Source organism: Dipodomys spectabilis, unplaced genomic scaffold, assembly GCF_019054845.1.
Source record: "Dipodomys spectabilis isolate Male_0828 unplaced genomic scaffold, ASM1905484v1 ptg000004l, whole genome shotgun sequence".
Classification (NCBI taxonomy): Eukaryota; Metazoa; Chordata; class Mammalia; order Rodentia; family Heteromyidae; genus Dipodomys; species Dipodomys spectabilis.
The window spans coordinates 3,587,798-3,614,172 of record NW_024870681.1 but is presented as its reverse complement, the minus strand read 5'-3'; the positions used below and the strand labels follow the sequence as shown (position 1 = coordinate 3,614,172).

Genomic DNA, 26,375 nt, shown 5'->3' with positions numbered 1-26,375 from the left:
CTCTTATCTTCAAATAACCACCAGAAAACCGGAAGTGGTGCAATGGCTCAAAGTGGTAGATTGCTAGCCTTGAACAAAAATGCTCAGGACAATGCTCAAGCCCCGAGTTCAAGTCCCATGACTAACCAAAAAAAAAAGAAACAAGAAAAGAAGTAGAGCACCCTTCCTGGGTCTCTCCTCCCCACCTCAATTTATTCTGTTTTTGTTGCTGGAGATAAACCTAGGGCCTACACTTCCTGCTACTAATGAATTTAAATGGTAATACCCTACAGAATGAGAAAATCAAGAAAGACAAATCAAAATTAAGAGACATTCCCAGAGCCAGTGGTCTGTCTTCAAAAACATTGATGTTGCTGGTGGCTCACACCAGTAATCTTAGCTACTTGGGAAACTGACAGAGGAATGATCTTGGTTGAGGCCAGCTTAGGCAGGAAAGTTCATGTGACTCTATCTCCAAAATAACCAGCAAAAGCAGGACTGGAGGAGTAGCAGCTTTGCTGAAACAAACTTAGGAAGAGAACCCTGGCACTGAGTTTAAGCCCTATGCACGTGTGTGTGCGTGTGCACATGCGAGCACACACCCGCGCGCACACACACACACACACACACACACACACACACAGGTCAAATATCATGTCAACAATTAACTTTTGAATGGTCCAGCAAAAACAAAAGGCCCCTCCTCCACAAACAATGCGTACACAGTATACACACACACACACACACACACACACACACACACACTGCAGGACATGCAAATATAGCAAAATACATTCACAAATGAATCTAAAAGAAGGGTATTCATTGTTTTGCTCATCACTTTTCTAAACGTTGAAACTGTTCAAAATAAGAAGCCAGAGAAAAGTCCACATGTTCCATTCATTTCTTTCTCTCAGCAGGAGTCTGAGCCTTCAGAGCTGCCCACACTGGGTGGCACAGGGCCTCTTCAGCAGGCCTGCCATTAGGCCCTGACCGTGAAGTGCCTGGCTATGTCCTGGGGGCCCTGCAGGGCCTCTCTCTGTAAAAGCAAAGCCACGGCTCATTGGAGGCCAAGAATGCTTCCTGCTGGGTTTTATGGGGATCGTGGATGCCTTGGGCCAGGACCCTGCAAATCCCAAACTTTTCCCTAAAGATATCTTCTAGGCCACTTGAAAAGAGCAGGAATATTTGTTGAGCACTCAGACTGGGCCAGGCATTGGCCATTTTCAAGATATGAGACTCTTCTTCCCAACCCAGCCTCTACTTCTATCCTCAGGCAAAGTGGTGCCACATTCCAGGAGTGCATACCTGTATGGTCATGGCTTCCTGGAATCTCCTCTGGGCTTTAACATGTTCATGCCATGCTGGGCGCTGGTGGCTCAGCCTGTAATGCTAGCTGCTCAGGAGGCTGAGTTCTCAGGCTTGCAGTTCAAAGCCAGCCCGGGCAGGAAAGTCTGTGAGACTCCTATCTCACTGTGGCTCAATGTGGTAGAGTGCTAGCCTTGAGTGAAAAAGCTCAGGGACAGCGCCCAGGTCCTGAGTGCAAGCCCCCCGACTGAGAAAACAAAAATGTTCTGGCCTGGTTCTTAGCCCTGGAGGTTCAGGTAGGCTGGGCAGGGAGACAATTACAAACTTCTAGGTAAATCACAAAGCTTGAGAAATCTTGGTTTAGACATTTCCTTTTCAAGATTGCATTTGCATGAGGATTATCTGGAGAACTTTTAAAAACAGATCATTGGAGCTGGGCACTGGTGGCTCACACCTATAATCCTAGCTACTCAGGGGGTTGAGATTTGAGGATCAAAGTCCAAAGCCATCCCAGGCATAAAGATGTGTGGGGTTCTTATCTCTAATTAAACAGCTGGAAGTGGAGCTGGAGCTCAAATAGTAGAGTGCTAGCCTTGAGCATAAAAGCCACAAAAGAGCTCAAGGCCCTAAGTACAAGCCCCTGTACCTTCAGACACACACACACACACACACACACACACACACACACACACACGCACGCATGCACGCATGCACTCACGCACGCACGCACGCATGCACGCACGTAGATAACTGGACTTCTCCCCAGATGAGTTAAATTGGAATCTCTAGGAGAGGAGGCTTGAGAATTGTCTTACAGCCCCTTGTTGTAGTATACGGCCAGAGTACAGAAGCACTGACATAGACTGTGCTCTTTGTGAGAACTAACATCTGTCCAGGGTGACATCTGTGTTGGTGTGTTTCCCCACTGGTGCCAGTGTCAGGGATCTGCTTAGTTTGCTGACGAAGGAGCCAGCAGGCTGAGGCTGGTCCCTAAGAGAATGGGAGAGGACCCGTGTATACTCAAGGCGAAAGGATGCAAAGTCAGATGTGAAAGGGTTAATAAAACCACAATGCTTTCCTCTCCTCAGCTTTGAAAGGATGTGTATAAGTGGCCATTCTCTAATATTCCATCAGGCCATATAGAAGTAAAAACCCAGCCAGGCCCCAGTGGTTCATGCCAATAATCTGGGCAGAAAAGTTCTTAAGACTTTAATCTCTAATTATTAACCAGCAAAATGCTGGATTGGAGGTGTGGCTCAAGTGGTAGAGCACTAGCCATAAGCAAGTAAACTGAATGATCATCAGGCCTTGTACTAGCAAAAGTAGATAGAATTAATCAAGTTTCTGGAGGTATGAAACATTTTCCATCACCTTCAAGCAGCATGCCACAGCCCCATCTCCACAGCACAGCAGAATCACACCACTGTTTGCCAGAAAACATAATTTTAGAACTTAAAGTGCCATTGTCATATGTGTCTGAGAAATGTTGGCTTCAGGAAGAATGAAATGAGGCAATGGTGGGATTAGCACTTTGGCTGTAAACTCCCTCAGGCCTGTCTAGAAAGAAGATCAGGATAGAGCTGTAAAACCTGGCAGCACTTTCTAAATAAGAGCTGAAGTTATCTGGAGCTCAGGCTGAAGTCTGGGTCCAAAGACACCCCCATTTGTTTGGCCAGCACAAAGAGCTACTGGCTCCAGTGTGGCCAGGAGACAGAGCAGAAAAGTAATGATGGATCTCTCCCTTACTCTAGCTCCATGGATTAAAAGCTTCAAATACCAACCTCAAATACCCAAAATAAAAATAAAATAGAAGCCAGGCACTGGTGGGTGACTCACGCCTGTAATGTTAACCATTCAGGAGGCTGAGACCTAAGGATCATGGTTCAAAGCCAGCCCAGTCAGGAAAGTCCACGAGACTCTTATCTCCAATGAACTACCAAAAAAGCCAGAAGTGGAGCTATTGCTTAAGTGGTAGAGCACAAGTCTTGAGAACAAAAGCTCAAAGACAGTCAGTACCTAGGCCCTGAGTTCAAGCTCCAGGACTGGCACTATTTTTTTTTTTTTGGTCAGTCATGGGCCTGAACTCTGGGCCTGGGCGCTGTCCCTCAGCTCTTCAGCTCAAGGCTAGCACTCTACCACTGAGCCACCTTCCCAGATGGCACAACTTTTTTTTTTTTTAAAAAGGCTGGAGGTAGAACTTAGTGGTAGAGCCTGGGCTGAGAAGATACAAGGCCCTGGGTTCAGGGTGATTACCAGCACCAAACCAACCAGCCAATCAACCAAACATACCACTACTGCACCAAACATGCACGAACTCTTTGCATATCATTATTCCCTAAGCAATGCAGGACAATAACTATGTGCATATATTTACATACATCAGGTTTCATAAGGAACCTGGAGGTGGCTTAATGGATCCAGGAAGATGGCAGGTATAATGGATACTGTGCTGTTTTATACAAGGGGCTTAAACATCCACAGATTTCAGTCCTGAACCCCAACCTCCACTGTACTCAGTTCTGAGCTTACAATATGAGTCTGGGTAGGCTTCAGTGGAAGCAATGGGAGGGGACTGGCAGCATGTGGGGGTACCATGGATAAGGAGAGAGGTGGTATTAAAGGTGGCTATACCCAGCTGGGTGCAGTGGCTCTCGCCATGATCTGAGGATCATGGTTCAAAGCCAGCCCAGACAGGAAACTCCGTGAAACTCTTATCTCCACTAAACCATCAGAAAACCAGAAGTGGTGCTGTAGCTCAAGTGGTAGAGTGCTAGCCTTGAGCTGAAGAGCTGAGGGACAGCGCCCAGGCCTAGAGTTCAAGCCTCACGACTGACCAAAAAAAAAAAAAAGGTGGCTACACCCATGTGTAAACAGAGCCAATGGCAGGATGGTTTACGTAGGTGAATGACAAAGTGGCCAGGATCTCCCAGAATTGTAAATCAGGTTTTAGCCTACCAGGGCTGACCATCATCCTTGGCAAGTGTCTCCTGGCCTCTGACACCCATGGAGCCACAGCTCCTTATACCCTCCCCTCACAAGAGCGCCTTCTTGTGGTCTAGGGAGCTGCATAGCATACAGTCCTCAGAGGGGGTCCAGGCGTAGGAGGAGTTCCTGAGCTGTCAGTCTGGGGACACCAGCCCTGGTCACAGGGGTCCTTCCACACACCCTCAGTATCCCCTCTGGCCAGATACTCTGGATTGGAAAACACTCCACAGCCTGATTTGCCATGGGACTGCTCACCCCCAGCCCCTGGCAGACGCTGGTGTTACCCATGATAGACCCTGCACAGTGGTCAGGGTCAGGGGGCTCACTGGGCAGGGGAGAGGGCAGGATGGGTGGGATGTTCTAGGGTGGATGGCAGATGTCTTCTCACCAGCAACACAAACACAGTTCACTTTGTCTACCGGGATCTCCTCAGAGGGCAACGTCAGAGTCCCCCACCTCCCCATCCACCATGCTGACAGAAAGGCTATGTTCCTGTATTCTGCTTTCCTTGGGGACAGTGGCGTCTAGGGAGCTGACTGCTTTCTCAGGCTCTGTCTCAGGCTGACCTCTAGGGGATGTCTGGGACACAGCAGGTCGCTGAGGGCCCAGCCACAGGCTTGAGATCTGCCCCTGGCTGGGCCCTCTGGTGGCAGGCTAGCCTGCCAACTGTCCCCTCTCCACCCCGGTGGCACTTGGAAGCCCAAGGAAGGAACAAAGCTTAGGTCAGCCAAGCTGACCCGCCCCGAGGAATGCACAAAGCTGCTACACATCACTGGGGCTGGGCTGAGCTCTGGCCAGTTGAGCCACCATTAGGGCAAGACTTGTATGGAGAACAGAAAAGGGTGTTTCCCAGGAGATGCTAAAAACCCAACCCCAAAGCTGGGCACTGGTGGTTCATGCCTGTAATCCTAGCCACTCAGGAGGCTATCTGAGGATAATGGTTCAAAGCCAGCCAGATTCTTATGTCCAACTAACCACCAGAAAATTGGATGTGGAGCTATGGCTCGATGTAGTAGAGTGTTAGCCTTGAGCAAATAAAGCGCAGGGACAGTGCCCAGGCCCTAAGTTCAAGGCCTACAACTGACAAAAAGAAAAACAACAACACAGACACCAAAGCCACAGATACCCTCATAATCACACAGTCGTGTCGGGGAAGGAGTGGAAACGCCAAGTTGCTGACATGGACTGACCGTTTCCTCATAACCTCTGATTTGGGAGGGAAAGCAATATTGCTCACAGAGAATTCCCTCTCGAGAATATGGCTCCTCTCCCCTATTTTTCATCTTTTTTTCAAGTCCCTCAGCTCTTCAGCTCAAAGCCAGCGCTCTACCACTTGAGCCACAGCACCACTTCCGGTTTTCTAAGTGGAGATAAGACTCTCATGGAGATAAGTGTCTCATGGACTGTCTTGCCTGGGCTGGCTTTGAACCGTGATCCTCAGATCTCAGCCTCCTGAGCACTAGGATTACAGCTATGAGCCACGAACGCCCAGCATATTTTTCATATCTTATCTGGGCATTGTAGCAACTCTTCTGGAAGGGTGAGTGATAAAGCACAGGATCCACAGAGGCAGTGAGATCGTGGGCATGTCCTGCCCTAGGGCATCATCACTGGTAACCCTGGGGCTCCACTCTGCCCTCCAGCTCCTCCACCCCAGAGCAATTTTGACCCAGGTTGGGAAGGCCAGCATCCAAAGATAAAAGGAAAAGGACAAACTGATAACAGCTGCGGGATTCAACTTCAGGAAAGAAGGGATGATTGCAAATTACTGACCTCAGGCCTTTGTGACCCTAGACTGGTACAGGAAGCCCTGTTTTGTGGCAGAGGAACCTGAGCCTTGAAGGGGTTGAAAAGAATTTGCCAGGTTTGCACAGCTGATCAATGGCCAAAGTGGAGTATGGATGCTCACCACTGACTTCCTCACTCAGGGACTTGTTCCTGTATCCACAGAAGGCCTACTCAGCATTTGCCTACCCACTATGGAGGTCTTCTGTCCTAGCCCTGGTCCTGAACACTGATGTCCCCACATGTGCTAGACGCATCAGGCCAGGCCTAAAATCTCTCTCTGCTCTCTGTGAGGATGTCTGGGGCCTAGCTATCTTGAGCTATCGCCAAGGGTCCCCAATTCTGAGCATAGCACCCTGAACTTAATACCTGCTACTCTGCTACCTTTGACTTGTTTAATAACATTTATAGTAGGACATTGGTTCAGACTGAAACTCTAGGCCCTGTAAATCAAACTAAAATGGTATTGCTCATGCTGAAGTTTCAAGCCACCAGGCTGAAACTAAGCTGCTTATCTGGCCTCTCCAGAAACCTGGGGAGGGAGGAAGGGAGAGACAGAGACAGAGAGACAGAGAGAGACTAAGGAAGGGAGAGACAGAGACAGAGAGACAGAGAGAGACTAAGAATAGGCAAATTCCAATCATAGGCAAATTCCTTATGATAGACAAACCCCCAAGCAGGCCAGTTTTAGACAGCATAAGGAAGTCCCTCTGCTTTATTTAACCTTTCACAAAAGCAACCCAAAGCAACCTGATGCCAGCCAATTTGCCTCTTTCCTCCTACTGCCATGTTTCCCCGTTAAAACTGCACAAAACCCAGTGTGGGGCACTACTCGGTGGGAGAGCTCCATAGCAGATCAAAGCCAATTGAATCAGTAGCTAAATTGGCTGTTATTTTGTCTTGACCTTCTCCAAGGCCATTTCCTTGGCCACCCTCAGTGCTAAAACCTTCTTTCTAGATGGTCCCTCTTCTAGCTCTCCCCCACCACACAGTGGGATCCTGGGAGCTGACTGATGACTGAAGTGATCTCTGGGGTTCTGTGCTTCAGCTACACACACACACACACACACATGCACACATGCACATGTACAAACATACACAGTACTCCTTTTGTGAGAAGGAATTAAGCAGAGCTACAGAAGAGGTTTTTGAGACTTAGATGAGAAGCCAAAAGTGTCTTCTTCTAGCCCAAAGGGATCTGGGCCACAGGGCATCTTAACTGTTCCTTTTTTTTTCTTTTTTCTTTTTGTCAGTCGTGGGGCTTGAACTGGGGGCCTGGGTGCTGTCCCTCAGCTCTTCCAGTTCTACCACTTGAGCCAAAGCACCACTTTCAGTTTTCTGAGTGGTTTATTAGAGATAAGAGTCTCACAGACTTTTCCTTCCTGGGCTGACTTTAAACTGGGATCCTCAAATCTCAGCCTCCTGAGTAGCTAGGATTACAGGCGGAAGCCACCAGTGCTTGACTCTTAACTGTTTCTCTATAGGATGAAGTTACAAGTGTGAGGAAAAATAGCTCAGAGTTTTAAATCCAACCCAACACCCATTTGGTAATGGTAACAGCAGAAGGAAGTCATGAGGACTACAGTGTAATATTTCCTAAAACCATTGGGACTTCCTGATATGAATGGCTTTTATGCCTAACAACCCCTTTAGTCCACACCGGCCTTGTTACTAATGCTGTGTTTCAAGGTGGGGCATCAGATAGCTGCAGAATGGGGCTAGTGGCCTGCAAGCCCACACTTGGACTGAGAAGATAGGAATGTTCCAGCTCACCTGCTGTCCACCTCCAGGGGGCGGAGGAGGCTGGAGCTTGGGTAACAAAAACTCTTGAATAAGCAGATGCAGAGAGCTTGGGGCAGGTAAACTCACTGGTGTGCTGAGCAGCCCAGACCCGTGGGCAGTGCATCACGGGGCGGCGTCTAGTGCCTCCCTCACCTGCCAGGTCCTGAGCCGTAGCCAGTACCACAAGGGGCTGCCCACTAGCATAGTGTCGTCCCAGGTTCGTCCAGTGAATATCAAATGGTGGGTGGAAGGGAAACCTTGAATTTGTAGTCAACCAGGGCAAACTGCAGCTTGTGTATAATAAGGGGGAGCCATGGACTTGATCTTTGACCAGGGAAGTATCAGCCTGGGATGAATTGCTGAACACTGCTTAGAGCCAGAGAATTGGAGAATTAGAGGCACACCGGGGTCTCTCATCCCAGGAGCGTAGGGAAAACATGGGTCCCCACTACCCTCCAACCTGCCGCTCCCCCTCCCAGGACAGACAGGCAGAGGGCACTGGGCGGTGTGCCTGATCTCACAGGCTGGGCAGTCTTCCTGCCAGGCTTCACTGCACATGTTCCAAGACCGTTTTCTTGGCTTTGATGCCAAAAGGAGGGTCTGAGTTCTCCCACCAAGGCCAGAAGAACAAGAAGCACCAGTCCAGCACAGAGATGCCGTGTGATCTCTTACCTGCTCCATGCAGTCTGGGATCTCAGGAGCGCATGGCAGGGTCCCTGCGCTCTCCACAGACAAGACATCCTTCAGCAGTTCTTCGCACCCTGTGAACAGGCAGACAGACATATCAGGACAGACAGACAGGATTGAGGGTCAGAGCCCTGGCCTGCAGACCTGTTCTGCTTCTGACCTATGAGCCTTGGAGGGAAGGGCTGGAGGGAGGCAGGCATCCATGTTCCATCCATGTCTCTTAGACACCAAATGAGCATGCAAAGGCAGGGGGGGAGCAGCCAGAGTGCAGGGGTAGGCAGGGAGGCAGGGAAGGGGAGGTGCAGCTGGTTTGGGGTGCAGAAGACGGAGCTGAGAGAGCCCGTGACCTGGACATTCTTCCACCAGGACTAACTCAGTAGGAAATGCACATAAGATGGTAAGCAAGGAGGGCTGCCCGGAGGAAGACAGCAGCTCCCTGATTGCCCATAGGAACTCCATACACATTCCACAGGCTGAGCACCTTCCACCAAATCCTTCAAACTTGAGTCTAAAACAGGGCCACCCTCAGGTGGCCTCAGGACGTCTCCAACTTCGCCTGACCTGGTTAAACAGGTGGCTTCTCTGCCGGGCTTTGAACAAAGGCCTAAAGTTGTATGTGACAAAACAGGTACAGTCTGTGGTGACCCAAAGACTCAAACAAGTCTATCAGAAAACCTTTATTGGGGGCCTTCAGTGACGTCCTCCAACTTCTCAGCTCATTTCCTTTTCAACAGAATTCCAACCCCCCCCACCCCGCCACAACTTGGAGGAACCGAGTGAGCATGACCTACCCTGGGCTGACCACCAGACAGAAAAGGAGGACTTTCCCTCCCTTTCACAAGCCACAGCACACAGGTCATCCTGTTGCTCCCTCAGGAGTAACCGCTCCCTTTGGCAGCCAGGGGGAGGCCTTAGCAAGCCCACCTGGCTGGACCTAAGCAACTCACCAGACACACAGCTTAATAAGTTAGGGTGGCTGTGTTCTCATTCCTGGGGCTTCTCTCAACTGACCCCTCAATTCAGGAAAAGAGAGGGAAAAGAGGGATTTTTCTACTGCTCCCTTAAAACAAGGGGAATGAAAGGAAGGAATTAGAAGGGGCCAAAAAGAGTAGGGAGGGAAATAGATCAGGAGCCCTAGCAGGAGGAGGAGACAGGGGGCTTAGCTCTGTCAGGTATGCCCAGACCTGGATTTAAAGCTACAAATCAGCTAGGTGTTGATGGCCCAGGCCTGTCATCCTAGCTACTCAGGGGATCTGCAGGTTCAGAGCCATCACAGGCCAAAAAAAAAAAAAGCCATGAGATTCTGTCTTCAATTAACCTGCAAAAGGCTGGGCTGGAGGTATGACTCAAGTGGAGGAATGCCAACTGTGAGTTAGAAAGCTGAGCAAGAGGGCTGGGGATGTAGCTCAGCGGCAAAGCACTTGCCTAGCAAGTGCAACATCCTGGGTTTGATCCCCAGTACCAAAAAAGAAAAGACAAAAAAAATATATATATATAGTTTAAAAAAATAGAAAGCTGGGGCTGGGAAAGTGGCTCAGTGGTAGGGTGTTTGCCTCGCATGCATGAGGCCCTGGGTTTGATTCCTCAGCACCACATAAGCCGAAAAAGCTGGAAGTAGCACTGTGGCTCAAATGGTAGAGCACTAGCTTTGAGCTGAAGAGCTGAGGGACAGTGCCTAGGCTCAGAATTCAGGTCTCATGACCAACCAAAAAAAAAGAAAGAAAAAAAGAGAGCTGAGCAAGAGCACAAGGCCGAGTTCACTGATACTGGCACAAAACAAAACAAAACACTTGGAAGCTCTGAGTGTGTCCTGGGAAAGTCTTTTTTTTATTGTTGTTGTTGTTGGGCCTTGAACTCTGGGCCTGGGCACTGTCCCTCAGCTCTTCAGCTCAAAGCTAGTGCTCTATCACTTGAGCCACAGCACCACTTCCAGTTTTCTTGTGGTTTACTAGAGAAAAGAATCTCACAGACTTTCCTCCCCAGGCTGGCTTTGAACTGTGATCCTCAGATCTCAGCCTCCTGAGTAGCTAGGATTACAGGCGTGAGCCACCAGTGCCTGGCTTCCTGGGAAACTCTTTAGGGGTATGGGTATCCCAGGGGGAGGAAGGGAGGACCAGGAGAGAAAAGCAATGGTAGATTTGCTCCAGAGCAGATAAGAGAGAGTGCAAAAAGGCTGTCTCTCACATCCAGGCACCCCTGACTTGGGCTTGGATCTGTGGCAGAGGCGCATGGATCTGTGGCAGAGGCGCATGGATCTGTGGCAGAGGCGCATGGATCTGTGGCAGAGGCGCAGAGCGACCCCAGCCTCACAATCTGTCCCTGCTGTGGACACCAAGATTCCTCCCTCAGCCCATGTGTAGCTGAGACGAAGTCCACTTCCAGGCCCACCTTAGGCTCTGCTTCCTCCACATGGATAGGAATCCAGCTAGACCCAAATTGTGCCTGTTTCCCAGGTGACCAGGACCTGAGGGAGCCCTAAGACTCCCCCTCCCTGGCAACGCGTGTGCGTGCGCGCACACACACACACACACACACACACACACACACACACACACACACCATCAGGGTCTCACCTTTCATGGCGAACACCCCTCGGCAAAAGTCCTTGAAGTTGATTCTCCCCAGGTCGTTGGGGTCTAAATACTTCACAAATTTTTCCACCTGTGAGAAGGAAAGAGGAATTGTAGGAGCAATCCAAGGATAAGGCCCATGGCACCGGGGCGGAGGGGACACAAGCAGGCAGCTGCTGGTTACTTTGTCCCTTAAGTCAAGACAAAGAAAGGAATACAGACCCCAGCTCCTCAGTGCAGGGTTTGTTCTCCAAGCCACGCCCCCAAGATGGCATGCTGAAAGCCAAGGCTTTGCTGCCATGGTGGTTTTTAGTCTTGAGACAGACACTACAGGTGTGCACCATTGCATTCAACTCTGTTCTCCATATCTATCTGTCTGTCTTTGTGTATGTGTGTGTGTCTGTGTGTGGTGTGTGTCTGTGTGTGCCAGTCCTGGGGCTTGAACTCAGGGTCTGGGCACCGTTCCTGAGCTTCTTTTGCTTAAGGCCAGCCACAGCTAGCAAACTTCCAGCATCATTTTTTTTTTTTTTTTTTGAGCAGTTTATTGGCGATAAGTCTCATGGACTTTGCTGCTCAGACTAGCCTCAAACTGCAATCCCCAGATCTCAACCTCCTAAGTAGCTAGGATTACAGGCGCGAGCCATAGTTTCAGGTCTCCTTTTGTACCTCTGTGGAGCATCCCTGCCCCTGACAAACCTGTCCTGACCCCCATATCCAAGTAGGCCCCACCCTGATGCCACATTGTCTCGAAGTACCTTCAACTGGTATCTTCAGTTTGTAATGATATGTTTTGGTGATAATTTGATGAGTTTGTATATTTTTTCCTTTACAAATTAAGCAGCTCCCTAAGGGTGAAGACTATGTCTTTTCTGACCCACTGCATAGCTGGTATCTTATCATGACTGACACATACTAGACGCCTCATAAATGCTTGTTGCATAAATGAACATAAATGGCTCCACAAAACATCTAAGTTTTTTCTTACTTGGTTTTGAGACAAAAATCTTACTACATATGTAGTCCAAGCAGGCCTCAAATTTGTGATCCTCCTGTTTCAACCCCCCCCTCCCCCCAGTGCCCTGACAGGGATGTACCACTACACCCAGCTACCCCATAGGCTCTCATGTTTGTGCCAGGGCAGACCTCAGACTACAATCGTCCTAACTACTGCATAGCTGGGATCCCAAGTACTATACTATAATCAGTATATTGTCTAAGAAGGGGGGGTCTTCCTAACTTTTTTGCCTTGGGCTAGCCTCAAACTGTGATCCTCCTGATATCTGCTTCCTGAGAGGCTGGAAATCTGGGTCCTCCTGCCTCTCATCTTGAATTGTACCTTCTTGATATTTCTTCCTAGAGATTGTGTGTGTGTGTGTGTGTGTGTGTATGCAGGGTGGGGGGTCCATCCTGGGGCTTGAACTTAGGATTTGGGTACTCTCCTGGGGCTTTTGTGCTCCAGGCCAGTGTTCTATCACTTGAGCCACACCTCCACTTCCAAGACTGCTTCTAAATCTGCCTATAGTTTAACAGCAGCCCCTACACAGCATCCCTGCCAGCACTCATTCATTTATTTATTCCTTCCTTCCTTCAACAAGGCACCACTGAGCATCTCCTGTGTGCCTGGCACTGTGCTAAGCACAGGTGGTCACGTGGATACACACAGCACCCACCACAACCCTCAGTAACCACCATCACCATCAACAGCACAGCCATTTCTATCCAGAATTCTCCCTGGCTGCACTATGGATGATGCACACAGAGCTCTCTGAGAATGCAGAGCTCACTCTAGCATGTGGGAAAGGCTCCCCATCCTAGCCTTGCTCATCCTAGCCTTGCTCTCTGGCCCCACTCCAGGCAGACCTCCCTCCCTCTCTCCCTCCCTCCCTCCCTCCCTTTTTTCCTCCCTCTCATGATGTTGTCACATGCACATAGGCCAGGCATGGCAGCTGCAGCAAGGGCAGAAGTCCTGGTCATTGCAGCAGCTTAGCACCCTAGGGATGATTCGGTAGCCGCAGAAGACAGCCTGGCAGAGCCCCCCACAACCACCGGTCCCTCCCCAAGCATGCTAGCTGTGTGCCTCTATTCGGGTCAGCCTGGCTTTTCCATTCTGCTGCTAGGGCTGAGGGACAGCAGAAGGGCCATGCAGGGAAGGTCCTTTCTGGGAAAACCCTGGTCCTGGTAGTGGGCAGGATGTCGGGGAAGGAAGGCCGGAGGTGTTCTATTGAAGAGCTGAGGCAGCCTTCTGCCAGTTCCTGGTCATTCAGCACCTCCTCAGCTGTGCAGCTGCCATCCCTCTGCACAACCACGCAGCCGCTCACACTGCCAGGCGGTGACGTGGCATCTGAGAATAGCAACACCCAGGTGCCACCTGCAAGGGTGTCACCCATAGCCCCAGCAGGCTGCCTGCCTCTTCTCCCCCAGCCCTGTCTTCATTGGCATTATGGGGAGTCTATGAATGTAGGCACGGGCCCAGAGCACTGTGCACCCCCAGCCTCCTGGCAGTCACCCCTACAGTCCTCTCCAAGGTCAGAACCAGGCAGTAATCATCTCTGATGCGAGCCACGTTGTGGAGTCGGCCCAAAGGAGACCCCCCCCCCCCTTCAGACGCACCTGGGAGACAGCAGAGTGCTGGAATCCACAGACTGGATTCTGTGACCCCTGGGTTCACAACTCCCAGGGACTGGGGGCACCACTGGGCCAGGCCATCCATTCCTAGCCTCTAGGGAAAAAGCCAGCCTGGAGCAGACAGGGGTTTGTTTGAAGGCAGGCAGATAAAGGGGGGGTCCATGGAGCACCCCTTCACTCTGGCTTGGAGCTGTAGTTGGGGCTCCCACCTGCTGCGACTTCCCTTCTCTACCACTACTCCCATGGGGCTCCTTGAACCATGGCAGACCCAGAGTGGTTGTGGCCATGAAAATTGTACATACTCCCCTGGGATAGCCCCTTGCAACATTCCTAGAACAAGGCATACTGGGAATGTCCTTAAGGTCCCACAGCACATGCGCAATGGCTTCCGAAGGGATCCCTGTGTAGAGGCGCCTCCGTGGTGTTTGAACATTTGCCACAGACAGCTCCGCGTGATATGGCCTCGCTTCACACAAACCTGAATGGTAGCTTGGTAGCTACCATGCCGCCCCACACCACCATTTTACAGTCGAGGAAACTGAGGCTCAGAGGTGAAGACAATTACACAAGATTTAGATAGCCGCAGAGGTAAACCTTGAACCAGGCCCCACTGATCCCAGAGTATCAACCCTGCGCTCTGCGGCCCTTCACCTCCTCCTGCACTTCTGCCAGAGCCAGGCTCTCACCTGTTACCTGTTCTGAAGGGTTGGTCCTGCCCCACGTTGGACTGTGTATCAAAAGAGCTTTGGGCCAGAAGTGTCTGTCAGTGGCCATGGACAAGGTCCTGGCTTCAATCCTCATTGTAGCAACAAAGGGGTGCTTTGCCCTCTGTGTTTGGGACCCCCTCCCTTTGGCAGCTGGTACCCTTCTACCATCCACCCTGGAATGTATTCAGCGGACCAGTTCCTTCGTTTCCAAGGCAGAAGAGGCAAGTCCAGGGAGGGGCAGGGGAGGGCAAGATCACCCGGAACATAGCAAATAAGCCCCTGTGGCTGGAACTCACAGGGAACTCAGGCCACAGCCCATGGGTGCAGGCCTGGGGGCACCACTCTGGCTCCCAGGGAAGGAGAGAAGGCAGGGCCTGGCAGAGATCATGGGAACAGTACAGCACACACACAGCTGGGCCACGGCGCCTGCTGCCAGGAAAAGCGGTTGTTTGCTGGCAGTAAAATATTGATCTTTCCTTTTTGGGGCTGCTCAATTTCCAGGCTTCCCTGTCTATTTCTGTTGCCTTTCTCTTCAGGCTGACTTTCGCCTTTGATTCCCCTGGGTCACATCTCTAGTTCAGAGTAGACACGCCATGCTGGGAGCCCCATCACGCAACTGTCTGATTGAATGCCTGTCAGATCCTCCCAGGGCAGCCCTGCCTACCCTCCTTCATTCCAGCTCTGCACACCAGACAGATGCTGACAGAACCCTCTGCCTTCCTAAGGTCTCAGCCCTCTGGACCAGGGAGATAAGCTGGCTTATCCCGCTGTGGTGAGGTGCCCTCTGCACCTTGAGGTGCTGGCTGGATGTTAGCCATTCCCATCAGTAATCAAAACAAATACTGAGTTAGTGTGACCGTGCCAGGCACGGTTTTAAGTCCTCTGTGCGTAGGAGTTTATGTATCTCACAATCCCTGGCCAGTGGATTCGATTATTATTCCCACGTATCTCAGGAAACAAATCCAGCCAGGCTCAGGCACTCAAGGCTAAGATAAAGCAAGCAGGAAAAAAGCTGAGAGCTCTGCCACAGCAGTCATGCAACTCTGAAAGAGGAAAAACCTCTCTGCCTGGAAAGAGACATGAAGAAGAAGGCCTCGTGGGACAGAAAGAGGGACGGAGGGAGGGCCACCGCGAGAAGGAAGCTGGGGATTCCATCAAATTGAGTTTGGAGTCAATCCCCGAACTGCACATGCCCAGAACTGACCTGAAACGCACCCCAAAACGCCTTCTGAACTGAACAGTGGTAGAGCCAGTGGAGCAGGTCCCTAGACTGTCCATGTGTGGGGTGGTTCTGGATAGAACTGGAAAGGCTTTGAAAAATGAACTAATGTTAAAACTACAGCTCAGCGGACAAGCCAGAACCCTGGGGTTTTGACCTAATTGGCTGGATTTCCTGATTTAAAACAAACCAATGAACTGACATTTAGGGTAGTTTAACAGGACCCAGTCTTATAATCTCCAAAAAGTCCATGATCATGCAAAATTTCGAGACACACAAAGAAGCCGGACAAGCTGACAAGAAGGTAAAGGGGAAAGATTACTATAGGCAGTCTGACCCCAAGATGGCCCAGAAGTTGTCATCCTTAGATAAAGATTTCTTCTGTTGCTGTTGCTGTGTTGTTTTGGTTTAGGTGCTAGGGACTAAAACCAAGATGAAAAATGATTTTTAAGGTAGTTAACATTACCATAAAGGTGAATACTCTTGAAATAAATGGAAATGTAGAAATTCTCAGCAGAAAGAAAAGTTGGGGAAAAAAAAGACATGGAAACTTAGGACTAAATTGCAGTTTAGAACTAAAACATAGAAGAAATAAAAAAAATGTTCTTTGCATGGCATTAGTATCAGGATGAAGATGACAAGAAAAGTGGTAGAATCATAGAAAAATACGTAGAAAAGCCGGGTGCTAGTGGCTCACGCCTGTAATCCTAGCTACTCAGGAGGCTGAGATCTGAGAATCACAGTTCAAAGCCAGCCCAGGCAGGACCATCTGTGAGCCTCTTATCCCCTATTAACCACCAGAAAACCAGAAGTGGCGCTGTGGCTCAAGTGGTAGAATGCTAGCCTTGAGCTGAAGAGCTCAGAGACAGCGCCCAGGCCCAGAATTCAAGCCCCACCACTGACAAAAAAAAAAAAAAAAGAAAGAAAGAAAAAGAAAAAAGAAAATACCTAGAAATTAGTTAACTGGAACAAGGAAAATAACCAAGGATTGCAGGGTCTGCTTGCTAAGAAGACAAATGGCCCTAAATGTGCATGTACTCATAATGCAAAACACACAGAAAAACTAATATAACTGGACAAGGAAACAGACAAATAGACAATTATGGTCAGATTTCAACATTCCTCTTCAGTAGCCAACAGAATCAATTAAAGGGAAAACTACTGAGACTATAAAGGGCCTGACCAGCGCCACCTACCTGCCAGCCTCAGCCACATACCTAGATTACTAGGAGAAGAACAGGTATGCTTTTCTTTTTTTCTTTTTTTTCTTCAGTACTGGGGTATGAATCTAGGGCTAGGCTGACATTCTACCACTTGTGCCATGAATCCAGGCCTGATTTGTTTTTGCCAGTCCTGGGCCTTGAAAGAGGGCCTGGGCACTGTCCCTGACCTTCTTTGTGCTTAAGGCTAGCACTCTATCATTTGAGCTACAGGTTACTTCTGGCTTTTTCTGAGTAGTTTATTGGAGATAAGAATCTCACAGACTTTTCTCCCCAAGCTGGCTTCGAACTCTGATCATCAGATCTCAACCTCCTGAGTAGCTAGGATTATAGGCATGGGCCACCGGTGCCTGGCTCAGGCCTGATTTCCTTCCTTCCTTCTTTCCTTCCTTCCTTCCTTCCTCCCTCCCTTCCTTCCTCCCTCCCTTCCTTCCTCCCTCCTTCCCTTCCTCCCTCCTTCCCTCTCTTCCTTCTTTTCCTCCTTTCCTTTTCTTTGTGTGTGTATGTGTGCGCATGCATGCGCATGCGAACACTGTCACGCCAATACTGGGAAATGAATTCAGGGCAAGTTCTCCCTTAGCTTTTTTTACTCAAAGCTGGCACTCTATCTCCAGAACCACACACTTAGGGCTTTTTCCTAGTTACTTGGGGAAAAGAATCTCATGGACTTTCTTGTGCAGGCTGGCTTCAAACTTCGATTCTCAGATCTTAGCCTCTTGAGTTGCTAATGATTACAGACATGAGTCACTGCTTGCCCATATTTGCTGGTTACTTTCTTTTTTTTTTTTTTTTTTTTTTGCAAGTCCTAGGACTTGAACTCAAGGCCTGGGCACTGTCCCTGAGCTTGGTTTTTGAGCCACAGTTCCACTTCTGGCCTTTTCTATGTGGTACTGAGGAATCAAACCCAGGCCTTCATGCCTGCTAGGCAAGCACTCTACCACTAAGCCATATTCCCAGCCCCTTGCTGGTTATTTTTAAGACAGGGTCTTGACATTTTTTCTGACAAGGCTAGTCTCAAATCTTGATCCTCCTGCTCTAAGACTCCTTAGTATCTAGTATTATAGGTATGAGCTACTAACACTTAGCTTTAAAAAAATTTTTTTGTTGTGAAAATACTGTACAGAGGGGTTACAATTACATGAGCAAGATAATGAGTACATTTCTTATCAAGCATTGTAGCCTCCTCCTTTGTTTCCCTTTCCCATCCTCCCCCCGCCCCCCAACCCATCCCTCCTTCCCCCCCTAAAAATTTTTTTTTAAAGAGTAATAAAACTGGGCTGGGAAGGTGGCTCATTGGTAGAGCGCTTGCCTTGCATGCCTGAGGCCCTGGGTTCGATTCCTCAGCACCACATAAGCAGAAAAAGCCAGAAGTGGAGCTGTAGCTCAAGTGGTAGAGCGCTAGCCTTGAGCTGAAGAGCTGAGGGACAGCGCCCAGGCCCAGAGTTCAGGCCCCACAACTGGCCAAAAAAAAAAAAATTAATAAAACTGATGATTGATAAATCTGGAGAGAGAGAGAGAGAGAGAGAGAGAGAGAGAGAGAGAGAGAGAGAGATAGCGCTCAAATGATCAATTCAAGGAATGAAAACAGAGTGCTCACTGTAGTGACTTTAAAACAGTTATAAGAGGCTGGGAACATGGCTCAGTGGTACAGTGCTTGCCATGCATGCATGAGGCCCTGGGTTTGATTCCTCAGCACCACATAAGCAGAAAAAGCCAGAAGTGGCGCTATGGCTGCAGTAGTACAGCACTAGCCTTGAGCTGAAGAGCTGAGGGGCAGCGCCCAGTCCCAGAGTTCAAGCCCCACAACCGACAAAAACAACAACAAAACAGTAATAAGGAGTTGATGGTTCAGCCCAGTAGTAAAGTACGTACTTAGCATGTGTGAGGCCCCGGGTTCCGTCCCCTAGTTCCCCCTAGGCTGCCTCCCTTCCCAGTGCATGGACATCTGAGTGCCCTTTCTTGCCACCTGGGGAGAAGCAGCTTGGCTAGACACTTGAAGACTTCCAGAGGCAAGAGGATTCCAGACCTGGCAGGGGATAGGTGGGGTGTGACTGAACTGCCCCAGCTTCAGAAGGAAGCCCAAAATAAAAGAGGGCAGAGGACAGGGCTTTTGGACTTATGTGTATGTGTGTGTCAGTCATGGGGCTTGAACTCAGGTCCTGGGCGCTGTCCCTGAACTCTTCAGCTCAAGGCTAGCACTCTACCACTTGAGCCACAGCGCCACTTGCAGTTTTCTGGTGGTTAATTGGAGATAAGAGGCTCACAGATGTTCCTGCCTGGGCTGGCTTTGAACCATGGTCCTCAGATCTTGGACTCCGGAGTAGCTAGGATGACAGGCGTGAGCCACTGGTGCCAGGCTGCTTTTGGACTTCTTGTGGCGCCCCAAAGGTAAGGCTCAGTTCCAGGCAGGGGCTCCTATTCAGTCCTGTGCTGCACTGGTCCTACTGGGAGTCTAGCCTGCCTTCCAAGTGTGTCTGGAGAGTGTCACTGGGGTAGCTAGCTGGTGGAGCCAGAGCCCTGCTGGGTTGGGAGGTGGGAGGCCTTAAGCTCAAGCTACAAAGTGAGGACAGAGAGGGAGGAAATGGGTGAGGAGAGGGCTGCGTGGCAGGCTGGCAGCTGCCCTTTATTCCAACAAACAGCAAAAATAAGACTCAACGGTGTGCCCATGCCAGGCCCGCACTGCACTCTGAACCAAGCCCAAACCACCAGAAGAGCAACTGCCTCTGCGGGGCTCTGTTTCAGAGCTCACTGTGGGGCAGGGGACTGGGAGCACTCCGGTGAGTCCTCCTGGGTACTCGGGGAACAGCTGGTGGCCGGAGGAGGAATCCCATTGCCCTGCCCTGCCTCTGCTCCTCCTCCGTGGGGTTCTGCTCTGGCTGGAGCCTCAACACCAAACAGCCCAGCTGTTTGTGTATCCACTGCCCCAGGCAGCAGTCAGGCTGCCTCATGTCAGGCACACAATGGGGGTCTGTATTCCAAAGTGCGCAGGACAAAGCGGGTAGCAGCCACTGGTCCTCTCCATTCATCAGGGAGGGGGGGGGCAGGCATGAGCTTCAGCAAAGCCAAGGGCACACAAGCGATGAGGAAGGAGTTTCCAAAAAGGGTCCTTCTAGTCCCTGTGTCCTGGTCAGGTGAAGAGTTGGCCTGTTCTGCTCTGGGTCCCCCCACCTCCTTGCTTCGCAGGAACCCACCCCCTCCATGTGGATGGCTGTCACCAGTCCACGTGTCAGCCTGTAATTGGATTTCTATATGTACTCACTGTGTGGCCTTGGAGAAGTCACGCTACCTCTGTGGGCCTCAATTTCCTATGTATAATACTGACCAAGGACAGTATTGACTATGTATAAGACTGGCCAATTATAGGAAGTGTGTCTCTTCCTACTTCCACCTGGGAAGACCACTGAGAGGGGGTTTCTGAGCCCTGGCACTACCTTCCCTGGATTCTCAGACGGCCAGACAAAAAAAGGAGTGTATATAGAGAGGAAATAAATGAAGAGAATATGCTAACAGAATAGGGTGGGGTGGAGGCTGGAGGTGTGGCTCAAGTGGTAGAGTGGTGGGTCTCAACATGGTTCTCTTGTTGTGTGGCTTCCTGAGTTTCAAGGTAGAGGGCCCCTGGGGAAGTGCCAGTCCTCAAGGAAGCACTGGAGTAAAAGGTAGGGTCAAGGGGATAAGCAAAAGTTGTGTACAGATGTCCAGATGGGTCAGTCAGCATCCAAGCCAAGGCCTCCTGGCAGTGAGGCAGCGCTGCCTCACTGCGCCACGGCTGGAGAGTTATCCCAGCACGTTGTGTCACCAGTAGCCCTTCCTTCACAGCCAGAGTCTACCTCACCCACAATCCTCTGGCCACCCACCAGGGCTTTGTTTGGTATTTGAATAGGAGGGAGAGTGACAGAGGCTTGGGTGGTCTCTGAAATGGGCTGACCTCTGCCTGGATCTGTGTGACTGTCCCTGCCTTCAGTGAACACTTCTTCAACCCTGTGGGGACACAGACAAGCTCCCAGGAGGACAGATGTCCTGCTGCATTTTGCGAGGTGGGGGAAGAATAGCCTGAGGAAGAGATTAGAAGTGTAGAGCTGACCATTGAAAGTGCCACACACCCAGGGACAGCACGTCACACTCCGTGTGTCTCTGCAGGTGGACAGAGCTGGGCAGCTGGGCTGGAGCACTCCATGCCCTTCACTGGCTGTGTGACCAAGGGTGACCTCTATGAGCCAGAGTCAGGTCCGTGAGTACTAGGATGTAGCAGCAGGGACTTGAGACAGCCTGGAAGCTGACAGGACTCAGGCTCTCTATCAGGAAGCACTGTCCAAGGCAGCCTGCCGGGGGGGGGGGGGGGGGGCAGGGGGGGGGGGCTGTGCAGTTACCCGCTGTGTCCTCTTCCAAGGAATAATTAGTGAGATTTAAAAAGTGAATTTGGGCCATTTTTAAACTCAGAAAATGTAAAACAGTAAAACCCTTTAATACTTAAAAAGAATGCTCCCAGATCCCTAGGGGAGGCGAAGACAGAAATCATCGGAAAGTAGTCTCCAAGAAGGTGTTACCCCAAAAACCTCATAGTGAGATCCCAGAGGAGGGGCCCCCCAGAAGACTGGAGCAATAAGCCCGGTATGGTGTGCACCCCTGTAAATTCCAGTTACTCAGCAGGGAGAGGTAGGGGGATCTTGAGTTTGAGACCAGCAGGGCAGAAAAGTTTACAATGAGGCTCTGGGTTCAATTGCCAGTATGGCGGGGAAGGGGTACCATAAAACAAAGATGGAACACTGACCATGCCCTAGTGGGAAATGGTGATTCACAGGGTGTAGTAGCAGCAGCAAAGGCAAAAAGGAGGGAGCCCAGACCAGGCATATACTTCTATGGTGAGGGTGGGTTTTAGTCAGGACTTGGGAAAGCAAGATCTGCATCTGTGCAGGCACATGAAGCTGGCAGGGAAGCGCGGAGGGAGGCAGAGATGCACCATGAGCACCAAAGGTCAGGCAGAGGCAGCCCGGCTGACTCTGGAGAAGAGGAGTAAGGGGCGATTGATTCAATGCTTGCCGAGGGCCTAGAGGCCTGGTGGGCAAAGGAGGGGACAGTCCCTGATGGGTGTCCAGGAGGGAAAGTACAAGACCAGGAGCCTGAGGGGCATCAGGTAGATTTTCATGGGCTAGGATGACACCTTAGGGTCTTTTCCTGGCTGTAGATCTAAGTCCCTGAGGCTTTCAGACACAGGCTCCTCTCTGTCCAGGTCAGGTGGCTGCCAGAAATAGGGTTCCTTCTATCTGGTCTGACTAATGACACCGGCCTGTCACCAAGGAGAGCAGTGGCAGCTGACTGCTCTTCACAGTAACAGAAGCAAGAAACATCTGCAACTCCGGGACAGAGGTGGCTCCAGGCTGAGAGTCCAAGGTGGAGGGAGAAGCGCCCTGTGCTCCTGGCTTCAGAACCAGGCCACGAGTCTGAACAGCGCCTCCTAGAGGCAGTCTTTCTCCTCACAGTCACCCCGTAGGCAGCAGGTCCCCAGCTAGGCTGTTACATCATTGATGGGTGACTGGGCACAGAACAGCAGGGTGCATGAGGAGAAAAGGCACAGGCAGAGTGGCCTCGTCAATCCCATGGGGTGGGGAAGACATGAAGAGACCAGAGGTAGCCTGGCTCTGATTCCCCAGGGCTGGGATAGGGCTGAGACTGCATTCCTCCAACTCCTGGAGATGCTGGTGTCCAACCACAACTGGAGTACCAACATGGTGGTTGACCTATCAGAGCCGGCACAGAATTCTGAAGCTGGAGTCCAGTCTGTGTGTTCCACTTGGAACTCTGGGATGCTGGGGCAGTAGGAAGATCAGAGGTGGCAAGGCCCCACTGCTGGGGAGGTCTCCTGGCAATGGAGACAGGGTGCTGCGTTTGCAATGCTCATGGCACCTTGGCAGGACTGCCACCGAGGGCGGGGAGCTACCTCAGCTCCACAGCTGCTTCTGGTTGCTTAGGGCCAACTCTGCAGCCATCTGTGCCCAGCAAGTGTCAGCCAGTCCAGCTCATCGCTTTGCTATTTCTGTCCTGCCTGACGGGCTGTAGTCAAGACATCTGCCTCTTTCTTGCCAGCCCCTTCCCCTTTATACAAAACCCCAACTGTAGCAGCCCCAGCCTTAACTTCCCTAGGATTCATCACTCTCTGGGGAACCCTGTCTGGAAGAGCTGCTGGGCAGTCGTGTCCAGATGCATACCCCAGAGTCTGCTTTCCCATGTCCCAAGGAACCCATGTGACCACTGTCTCAGCATGCCTTACACTTCCTCTCATGCCAGCGCAGACATCTCTGCTCATCCCCCACAAATTGATTTGTGCGCAGCAAGGTGAATATAGTTAACAATCAATGCACTACATATTCCAACCTTGCTAAAGAGTGGCTTTTCAATGTTCTGTCCCAGAAAATAAAGCGTGTGAGCTGGTAGATAGGTTCATTAGCCTAATCTGCTCATTCTGTAAGCAGGAAGACGTATCATCTAGGACATACCATATATGACAATCCCTGTTAATGAAAAAATTTCAGAAGAGTTCTCCCTCCGAATGCCTTGCCCCCAGTCTGGAGGTCTCTCAGGAATCAGGAAAGGAATCCTGTCTTGTTTATCCTTAAAACCATTAGTCTCAAATGTACCATGGAACCAGCGCCGGAAAGGAGCCGAGAGAGAGAGAGGGAGAGAGAGGGAGAGAGAGAGAGAGAGAGAGAGAGAGAGAGAGAGAGAGAGAGAGAGAGAGAGAGAGAATGGGAATCTCAGGTTGCCCTATGCTCACAGTCCTAGGTACTTATGGCCTTCTGTGCCAGTCATGGAGGTAAGAGCTTAGCATACACTGTTGACTGCACAACCACTTGACAGATGAGGAAGACTGAGGCACTTCTCAGAGTCACAAAGGATTAACTTGTGGACAAATTTCAAACCATGTGTACCTGATACCAGGACCCTGGCTCCTGACTAAAACTGGGGTGCTGAAAGGAGTGCAGGGATGGAGGTCGGAGAGCAGGAGTGGGTCAGTCCTGCTGGGCCACAGGGCTCAGTGGCTGGGAGAACCTACAGTTCAGGCTGAGGACAATGAAGGAACTGGAGAAGGTACCAGGGTAAAAGGAAGCAGAACCAGCTTTGGGCAGCCACCAGAAGGTGGCTGGCAGGAGCTGGAGCCTTGGAGACATGCTTCCTTAATCACCATCTGAACAGGAAGTGGTAGAGATGTAGAATTCAGGGCACAGCTCCCTGGAAGCCACCCTCCTCCACACCTCAGGTCCAACTTCCTGTCTTTTTGGCAGAATGCAGGGAAGGCCTAGCCTGCCCATCCTACCCACCCTGCAGATCATAAATCTATTTCTGCTCAGCCCAGGCTCAGAAAGCCAGGAGAGTCTCTTCTATGAGCCCCTAACTCTGGCCTTGACCTCGAAGGGCCTGAGACATCAGCTTTTGCAGGCAGCTAAGAAAGCAGCTTTAGAACCAGCCAGGCCTGTGTTTGAATCCCAGCTCCTCTACTCTATCTCTGTGGACTTGGCACAAGTCACTGCAGCTCTTTCTGGTGCTGGAAGATGAAAGAATAAGAAACACAAAGGTAGCCAACAGATTGAGTGACTGGCTTTGGTTCCCTGTCTTTCTAGTCCCTGGAAAACCATAGTGATGGCAGGAGGAACTTCGGGCCCTCCTGGCAGGAAGCCCTGCTTGGGAATCAGCAGGAAGAGAAAGGGGTCAGAGGGATGCTTTGAGGGTAAAGGAAGCAGGGACATCTGCGTGGTCTGCAGTAGTGGGGCTTACTGAACGATGCAACAAACCCAGGCAGCGTCTTTTATATGCCTATCTCCAATGCCCTAAACAGTCTCCCACAGAAGGGTCATGGCCGTGTTATAGAGAAGCAAACTGAGGTCTGTTCACCATATGAGGCATCTTTAAAATAATCTTGAGTTGCGTCAGATGCTGGTGGCTCAAGCTTATAATCCTAGCTACTCAGGAGGCTGAGATCTGAGGATTGTGGTTCAAAGCCAGCCTGGGAAGGAAAGTCCATGAGACTCTTTATCTCTAACCACCAAAAAGCTGGAAGTGGAGCTGTGGCTCAACTGGTAAAGCTTTAGGCAAAACAGCTAAGAAACAGTGCCCAGACCCTGGCATTAAAACAAAAAAAGTCTTGCTGTCACTTCTTTCAGGACCACTCCAGACTTGGCCCATGTGGGAAGTGAGAAAGCATAAAACCAATGGCCCATGTGGGAAGTGAGACATCATAAAAATAGTTAATGCCACTCCAGCTAGTGCTGGAATGTTGCTGTCCTTCAAAAGTCATGGGGGTGCCAGGAGCTGGTGGCTCACGCCTGTAATCCTCGCTACTCAGGAGGCTGAGATCTGAGGATCACAGTTCAAAGCCAGCTGGGGCAAGAAAGTCCATGAGACTCTTGTCTTCCATAAACGACCAGAAAACCCCAAGTGGCACTGTGGCTCAAGTGGTAGAGCGCTAGTCTTGAGCTGAAGAGCTGAGGGACTGTGCTCAGGCCCAGAGTTCAAGCCCCACAACCAACCAAAAATAAAAAAGTCATGGGTGCCAGACAGTCCTGTTTCCTTTGGGGGGGTGGGTCACCATCTGGCCCCTGTGCTGGCCTGGGTCCCCGCTCTCCCTGCCCTTCCTGTGCCTTCACAAGGAAGCCACTTGTCTGGAACCACTTGTCACTCCATGAAAATGCCAGTCCCACTCCTGGCTCTGGGCTTGGTCTCATGAATTACAGCAATGATGGAAGATATGGATGGATAGAGAGGGAGGCTAGGGGAAGAGTGGGTGGGAAACAGATGGGGGATGATGATGACATTGTCAGTAGGTGGCTGGGCAGGTGGTGAATGGATGGATGGATCCCGGGACAACAAGTGGGTAAATGGATGGATGGGGGATGTTTTAATGGGGCACTAATAAAAGGGCAGGTGGACAGTTGTATGTATGTGTGTGTGTGTGTGTGTGTGTGTGTGTGTGTGTATTTGTGAAAATATGTCTTGATTCCACAGATGAGTTTATCTCACTCAACAAGATGATCTCTGGTTTGGCCCTCTGGTTCTTTCTTTTCTTTACTTTTTTTCTTTTTCTTAGTCCGGGAGCACTGTCCCTGAGCTTCTTTTGCTCAAGGCTAGCACTCTACCACTTGAGCCACAGCACTACTTCCGGCCTTTTCTGTGTATGTGGTACTGAGGAATTGAACCCAGGGCTTCATGCATGCTAATCAAGCACACTACCACTAAGCCACCTTCCCAGCCCCCCCCTCCACCCTGCTTGTTACTTCTGAGATAGGGTCTTACTCTCCCCACCCCCTCCCCAGACTGGTCTGGACTGAAATCATCCTATTAATACTTCCCACAGAGCTGCTAGGATGACAGGTGTGCACCTCTGGTACACTGGATTTTTATTTTTATCTTTTATTTTTTGCTTAGGTTGTCCTGGGACTGAGATCATCTTGATCTTCTGAGATGATGCTCAGCCAGGCTTGCTTTTTGAGATGAGGTATCCCTAGCTTTTGCCTTAGAC

At 50.5% G+C, this 26,375-nt stretch overlaps 1 protein-coding gene across 1 annotated transcript in view; it reads right to left on the bottom strand.

Annotated features, from left to right (window-relative positions):
* Positions 1-26,375, bottom strand: part of Rab11fip4 (RAB11 family interacting protein 4) — a 95,605-nt gene that overhangs the window by 63,486 nt on the left and 5,744 nt on the right. The window contains exons 2-3 of the mRNA XM_042691524.1: positions 11,100-11,187; positions 8,512-8,600 (exon numbers count right to left, since the gene is read on the bottom strand). Of these exons, the coding sequence (XP_042547458.1) occupies positions 8,512-8,600; positions 11,100-11,187 (177 nt within the window). The remainder of the gene's footprint in view (positions 1-8,511; positions 8,601-11,099; positions 11,188-26,375) is intronic.